The sequence below is a fragment of the Parasteatoda tepidariorum genome, chromosome X1, assembly GCF_043381705.1.
Source record: "Parasteatoda tepidariorum isolate YZ-2023 chromosome X1, CAS_Ptep_4.0, whole genome shotgun sequence".
NCBI lineage: Eukaryota > Metazoa > Arthropoda > Arachnida > Araneae > Theridiidae > Parasteatoda > Parasteatoda tepidariorum.
Window position 1 is genome coordinate 15,022,642 of NC_092214.1, and position 8,104 is coordinate 15,030,745.

Genomic DNA, 8,104 nt, shown 5'->3' on the forward strand with positions numbered 1-8,104 from the left:
CAAAATCTATCATTGGTTTAAAATATATATATATATATATATATATTTGATTCTCCCTTGTTACTTCTGTAATTTGAAAATAGTTCGTATTTAAAGAGAAAATTGACCCCAAAATAGAGAAACACTAATTGATTTATCCTCCCCCCCCACTGCACACTTGCTTCTGGCTAACATAATTGGGGCCACTATGGTTTTATCAGAAAATGTTTTACTGTATGATTGAAGTAGGAAGGATGGTCACAAGGCTTGCTTTGAGGACCCAGGGCGAAAGAGAAGAAAGAGAGGCTAGTTCATTCCTCTCTTAGAACTGAAGCTATGATTTTCCTCGCAAGCAAAAATATATGAAAACTTTGCATCATTCTTTCTATAAGAATAAGTTTCACTTTTTCTTGATACTAGCTTTCAAACTTTATACAATTAATACATTATTTCCGTTCAAAAACATAGTTTAAAAATTTTTCTTGGCCATAATATTAAATTAAATACCATTTTTAAGTAAAAAAATATTTTACTAGTTGTCGTAAATAACGTTATAAATACTTCATTTTAAAATTTTCAGTTTTAATTTTGATTATTAAAAAAAATTAAAGCTTATATCGACACTTTTTTAGCTACATATTGTTCGATAACTATAATTTGTAAAGTTGGGTTAAATTTAAAATCCTTATTTTAAAATAGGCTGTTAATGACAATTTGTTTATACTTAATCATTAGGAAACAACAACCTTCGCTAATTACTGAAACTGAATAATAATTTAGGCTCATAATAATATTAGAAATTTTACTATTGCTTATAGATATTTAAATTTAAAAGAATATAATTAAAAAATCATAAATATTTAGAATAACTACATTAGGAACTATGTTATGAAATTAGAAGAATTTTAACTATCAATTATTTATACTTTTCATTTAAGCTCTCATTTTCCTTGACTTTATACATTTTGTAATTTTTTGGCCTGCCTTTCTTTTTGAAGCAACAGGGTGATTTCAATTTAGATGGCGAATTCCTATAAAAGTTCTGAAACGAACTACGAATCAACACTGTGCGTTTATTCAATCTTTCTTGCCGAGAAGAAATTGTTTGTAAAGAAGAAAATTCACTCTCGGTATTGCAGTAGATTTTAAAATAATTCTAATCGGCAATCCAAGCAAACGATTTCTCATATCATCTGCATAATCTTCTTTCAAGGAATGCTTACTGCATATTCGCGCATATTTTATATTAACTGGGTCATTTCGTTTGTAAGGTTGAAGACATTCTTTTCATAGTTGTTCATTTACTTTAGGGAGTACATGGGAAATTATATTTTTTCCTTTTGTGTTTCTATCAGAATTTTTGCAAGTTACAATTGCACAAACTGGCATTTCATTAATAATTTTAAATTTTTGTAATTCACTTCAAAACACTGAGGAAAATCATTATAAAAAACAACGAATGTTTTGGAATATGTCACAAAAAGGAATGCTCCAATATTACTTAGAGCTAGTTAGACTGGAAGTAAAAGTTCAAGCTTTGCAACGCCGTGACGTCACAGACGAAAATCGGAGGTTTGGCGCTGCGAGAGATGCTTCAAAGGAGTGAACTAGCCCTTCTATTCTCTCTTTAACCCTGATTACACCAACCCTTCTAAAGGGGGGATAAGATGTTAGCAGCGCAGTGCACAGGTTTTAGAAAATCATTAGCGCAGTTCACCCCATTTTGATATGCCCGACGGAATAGTCTACGGAATACGGAATACAGACGGAATAGTCTACGGTGGTTGAGTAGCATGATGCGAAAGCCGAGTGATCACCCTCCTATCCAATTGTTAGCGAAAGCCAGGAATGTCAAAACTTATTAACCAAGATTGAAAATACTAGTGAATTTCAAATTGAAATTGTGCAGCATTTTTCCATTAGTGTAAAAAAGGCACTTGTTAGAGGATCTACAAAACTTAATTGAAAAATTATGAATTCAAAAACTCACAACAAGTAAGAAAAGAAAAAAACAGGATATTTTTTAAATATTATTTCATATGATGAAAGAAGCACCGGAAAACAACTTTAAGATAAAATTAACATACTTCCTAATAACTGGTTTTCAGTTGAGAAAACTGCCATAGAGGATCCGGATTTTGGCAAGCTACTTCCATCAGTAGGATGTATTTTACTATGTCTGGGGGAACCCGCTCTTGAGGGAGGACCCCCAGCAAATACTCCATTTCGGCCATCGGTTGCAAGAGACAAGGTACTACAACCCAATCCGCCAGCATCTTTGTAACTGAGAAGTCCTTCGCCAGAAGATGGATTAATCGAAGACGGAGAGAACGTATCTGAGTCATGAGTGATAACTACTGCTGGAGGACATGATTGACGATTTCTACCGGAATTCATGTCCAGGCCTCTATTGGCCCCACTTATACTGTAAATTCTCGCATCTACGTCTCCCATAGATTGAACAACTGAAATGAAAAGAACTTTAATTAAAGTCAACTCTATTAATCCAAAATTAAAATGATTATCCAATTAAAAATATGTATCTGATTTAGGTTGAACCAGTTAGTATTTCATTTCAAAGAAACAACTTTAAATGCTTCCTGGGGAGGATACAGAGTTATATCAGAAAGTAAGGTGAATTAATCTATAAAACTCAAGAGTTTGTTGTGTAGCTAATAATTGTTTTATGGCCACTAAGGTGGTAAAAGTGTGATAGCTTGTATATACTTTTACGTCAAATCATCTGGAAAATCAAAAATGGTGCATTACGCTGCGCCATTTTTGGGGTCAAAATTTAAAAAGAAAAAAAAGATATTAATCGAAAATTGTTAGAGGTGAGACTTTTATGCCTTGAAAACAGGTGTAGGAACATCGTGGAAGGTAATGACAAAAATAATGGGCCATAAACTTTCATTATTGACCAATAACACGAAAGTAGCCGTCGTCAATTCCACGCTTCGTGAGGAGTGAAGTTCGATAATAAAGCAAAGTCATCGATTATCCTATGCGGTTTATTGAGCTGTAACGTCCATGTTCTTAATTTAATGTGTGCGTGCTGATTGTTAAAGCTTCTGAGTGAAGACAAGATTGAACACATAAATATTATATAGGTAAATAGCACTTTCTTAAACCACATTATACGATATGTAGTGAAAGAAATGCATTCTTTCGCACCATGACGATTGATGAGATGAGAATCTTTTACTCTTTTGAACATCATAAGCCGAGCTGCAAAACATAACAAGGAAACCGCACCACAGTCATCGCAAGTTAAGAAATTGAAGATAACAATTTCTTTATAGAAAACAATGGGACTACGCGAAACATAGAGGTTGTGTTTTGGAACCATCTGGTCATTCTCAGAAAATAGGAAATTACATGCTTTTGATAAGAAATATCAATTAGAGAAGTCTATCATGAATATTTAAATTTTTTTTGAAAATTCTTAAGCTTTTTTCAGCGCACTAGCTAAAATACATAAAAAAAATTAAATTTATTAAAAAGTAAAAGTATTATTTGAATCACTAATAAAATGACAAAGGCAACAATTGAGACAAAGGCAACAATTATTTAAGTATACAGGTATCCTAAAGTAAAGGTACTACATATTTCTAATTTGAAAAAAAATGAACACAAAAATTAAAAAAAAAAAACTGTCGAAAATGTGCATTAAGCAGTTTTTTTTATGACGGCAACATAAAAATTCACACAAATTCCAACACAATGTTAATAACAATAAAACACTCTTGACAGAAAAGTCTCTTCTCAAATACAACAATGCACTACTGTCTCGTGAGGAAAACTGCTATGTAAATATGACATAAACATGGTTTCTAGTAAAGATTCCGGTCACCTCTAACTGTTATGGTTTAGTTAATTAATTAAGTGGTGGGTCCCCGATATAAAGCCTGAAGACCACACTCGTAGAAACGCATGTTCCAGCTTATATTTTAATGACCATGGAGGTGGACTCAAAGCAGAAACTTATATGTCAAGGTAGTCCCAAACATTCTCTATCGGTTTCACGTTTGAGAATCTGACTGGTTAATCCATTTATAATTATGTCACACGTTATTTTTATGACATATTATAAAAGAAGAGCCATTAAGCGAGAAATCATGTTGTTGGACACCCATTCAGTTAAACAAGTAGGAACTTCAGCGGCATTCAGTGGCTCTAAAATTTATAATCATGTCATACGTTAAGTTGTTTTTATGACATATTATAAAACAAGAACCAAGAGTGTGAGGTCATGTTGTTGGTCTCTCATTCAGTTAAACAAGTAGGAATTTATCGGCAATACTTCAGAAGCTCATTTGTTTACCCATCGAAAGAAACATCTCTATACCTTGCCTTGTAATAAACTTACCTTGCACCAAAATTGGTGGCAACTACTTTACACGAAAATGGTGTAATGAAATACCATACAAACTCTTTATTCTTGGTGTTTCATTACACCAAGTATAGTTCGTGATGTTGTAAAACACCAAGAATGTTATTTTTTTGTGTAAAGTAGCTGCCACTATTTTTTGTATTCAGTGGTTCTGAAATTTATAATTATGTCACATGTTATTTTTATGATATATTATAAAAGAAGAGTCATTAGTTCAGGTTGAAAGTAGTTCCCTTTATCAGTTAAGAAATTCTTTTGAGTTAAGAAATCATGCAATTCACGGATATTTTCGATATTAGTTATCTATTTACAGTTTCTAATCTTCAATTTCTATCATGAATTTGTAAATTAATATATATTTTATTTCAATAAATGTTTTTATTTCGACCTTTACATTAAATTAACAGCTTTCATAATAAATGAAAAACCAATTATTTTAAGAAATAAAATGAAATTATAAAGGAAAAAAAAATATTGTTTTGACGAAATTAAAAAAAAATGTATTAACTTCCCGTGCTCTGCTCCTCTATTTTCTTCTTAATTCTGTAGAAGTCAATAAAAAATTGCTGAAAAGTAATTGACTAATAGGAGATACAAATTTATTGCACAAAGTAGTGAGGATTACTAGCGAAATAATTGGTAATAGCTCATTGTTATAATTTCTTTGTCGCACATACTTTCTAAAAGTCTTCTAACTTATCAACTATACACAAAAAATGATACGTATTTTCATTTTGCATTATAAAAGAACAAACAATTTTAATTGCTTCATGAACATCCATCAAAGAAAAGTAAACCAAAGTATTCGATAGTGAAATTTAAGAAAAGATTTCGCTCCACGCGTCATCACCTGTAGAAATGCAATTTAGCAATTTCTTCGAAATTCTTCTGAGGAAGAAATGGCTACTATATTAATCAATACGGGTGGTCGTTTCTCAGGAAAACATTACATTCTCAACCATGAAAGAAAACTTAGGCGTACAATAATGTCCCCTCAAGAGATTCAATGCTCTTTCATTTGATTGCTGTAACTGCTATTATCCACACTTTAAAAAGGCATTCAAAAAATGTGTTCTAATCGAAATAGAGCTCTAAAAGATTAATTTTCTTACCTATGAATGATTGATTTTCTGTTCACGTTTAAAGTAAATTTAGAAACCATTGACAGTGTAAAACTATAAAATGTGTGAAACCAGCTTAATTATGGATCAGAGGTTTGTCATGTAACAAAAAGATTACATATCGAACATTTCGAAATGAATTATCATTTAGCGTAATATGGTTATAGAAATATTAGAACAGGTCACTAACGTTGTAATTGCGCATACATTTTGAATTCATCAAGTTGATTTTTTAAAATATATAGCAATTTAAAAAGTTCTAAACACGCTAGAATTATTTTTACTATCTTGTGAACTCCTTTTGATTTCCAGCGAACTAATTTGTTTCTTTTTTTATCTAGACTGGTAAAGAAGAAAGCAAATATTGTTTAGTTGTAAACTGAAATTTTTCAATTACTGTGAATTATAAAATATTATGAAATTACAATCCTTTATCTATATTCTTAGAACATCTGCTTGAAAATAAAGTAATAAACTATGTCATTATAATGAAGAAAAGCATTTTCAGGCTAGATCCAATTGAAATCGATATAAGAGATCATCTAAAACCCGTTTATTCGATCATTTACTACGGATTTCAGTCTTACTAGACAAATAAAATGTTTTAGTCCATTCTTTACTTTTTCTGACCACATTGATGATTGGTTAAGAAACATTTTTTAAAATTTATGGGCAATTTTTTTCTCTTTTTATAAGAATTCTGAAGGTTATTTAAAGTAGTTACATAATTACTAGTATAAATATATAAACAAGTAAAAAAATCTTCTTTGATAAATAATTTTTATGAAGCACGTTTTGTTTTAGTTAGAATTATAATTCCAATAAAAATAATTTGCAATAAATTTAAATCTCTCATATGCTTATAAGCAATTCAATTTTGATTGACTTTATAAAATATTCACTTAACATGTTAATCACTCACGTGTTGTTTCACAACATTTTAACTACTTTTTTAAAAAATAAACAAACCTGTTGTGGTCTTTTGGTCTTTTTAAGGTTAGTTAGTGAAGGTAATTCATTGAAATTCCTCCATTTTCTGAAAAAAAAAATGGAATTGGGAAAGATGAATATAGTGAGAAAACAGTGAAATGTTTTGTTATTCCAAATGATAGCAGGAAAAAACGTTATTTTTTCTACCTTAAAGTAATTCTGAAGTGAATGAATTAAAATTATGTAGGAATAGTAAATGTTATCTCTTACCATTACAAATAATTCCTAATCTGAAACCCCTGCATACCTTAAAATTCTAACATATAATAGATTTGAATAAATTTTTGAAAGGACATTGAGTGAAAATATATTTTATCTCTGTTCTTATTGTAAAAATTAAATTAAACTAGTAAACATTGTCACCTGCAAGTAATATCTAACAAAATCTCTATAAACCTTAAAAATAACACTGTATTGCGTTAAACAGATTTTAGAGAAAATAGAGTTAAAATGTTTCTAATCGAGAAAATTTAGTAATTAGTAAAAATTGTTAACTAGTAAAATAAAACTAGTAAATATTGTCACTTACCGATAATCCCTGTATTTCAAAGATGCAGTCACTCATTTTTTTTGTAAATAAAGAGTATTCTTATTCCCGTTTTTTAGGTGACGCCATTTTAACTTTAAAGCAGAATAGTCATTTTTACAAAAACAGAAGTTGACAAAGAGATGAATTGTTGAAATCTAAGTGAAGTCAACTGAAAAACGAAAGAGTAAATCAGCTTGTCCAACAGTGAGAGATGAGTAAAGGATGAGAGGATGTGAAGATCGTTTTCACTTATGGATGAAACCACCCTCCCTGCGCATGCGCTTTAGCCTGATTTTGTTGCTGCTGCACTTATTCAGCTTTCGGTTATTCGATAGAAAATCATAAACGGAGATTGTTTCAATCACGCTTTCTTCTTCTTCTTCTTCTTTTTTTTTTTTAATTTTTTTTTTTAACTAAGTGAAAAGGAAATAGTAAGTGGACGTTTCTTTGTGGTCAATATGCATTTTTTTAAGTTAGAAAAAGGAGTTTTTATTTATTTATTTTCCTTTTGCAAAATATATAGACTTAAAAAAAAATTGCTTTTAATTTCAACTATTATTTTTCTAATATACTTCTACATTAGCGTATATCACTATTTGTACTATTATTTGTAATTAAATTAGAAAATAATAAATGCAAGATCAAAATCATTGGTAATTTCTAACAAATAAGTATTAAAAGTATCGAACTAAATTTGAAAAAGATTAAGAAATTATGCGTGGAAATTATTTATTTTTCTTGAAATTAAATATTATTTTTAGGATGCATATTTTAATATAAATAATATTAAATACTAAAATAATTTTGTATTGATTGTGACATTTCTATAAATTATTACTGCGAACTTTAACATACTTTAAAATAGTTTTTTAAAGGAATAAAATAATTTGAGAATTCAAAGTAAAGGGCGAAATGTTCAATTTTACTTTGAAAGTGATACTATTTTCGATTTTCATTAAAAAGAATGATTAGTAGTGGTTTAAAAAGAAAATACTTGCATCAGCGTAATTTTATTCAAAATCGGTATCAGTAAACTCATGTAGGTAGGTAAGTACTTTATTTAAGTCGCACTAGAGCTGCACAATGGGCTAT

At 29.8% G+C, this 8,104-nt stretch overlaps 1 protein-coding gene across 1 annotated transcript in view; it reads right to left on the reverse strand.

The window, feature by feature from the left end:
• LOC107440387 (solute carrier family 35 member F3) overlaps positions 1-7,295 on the reverse strand; it is a 42,432-nt gene extending 35,137 nt beyond the window's left edge. Inside the window, exons 1-2 of the mRNA XM_016053295.3 lie at positions 7,013-7,295; positions 2,067-2,444 (exon numbers count right to left, since the gene is read on the reverse strand). Of these exons, the coding sequence (XP_015908781.1) occupies positions 2,067-2,433 (367 nt within the window). The 5' untranslated portion in view covers positions 2,434-2,444; positions 7,013-7,295. The remainder of the gene's footprint in view (positions 1-2,066; positions 2,445-7,012) is intronic.
• Positions 7,296-8,104: the final 809 nt, after the last annotated feature.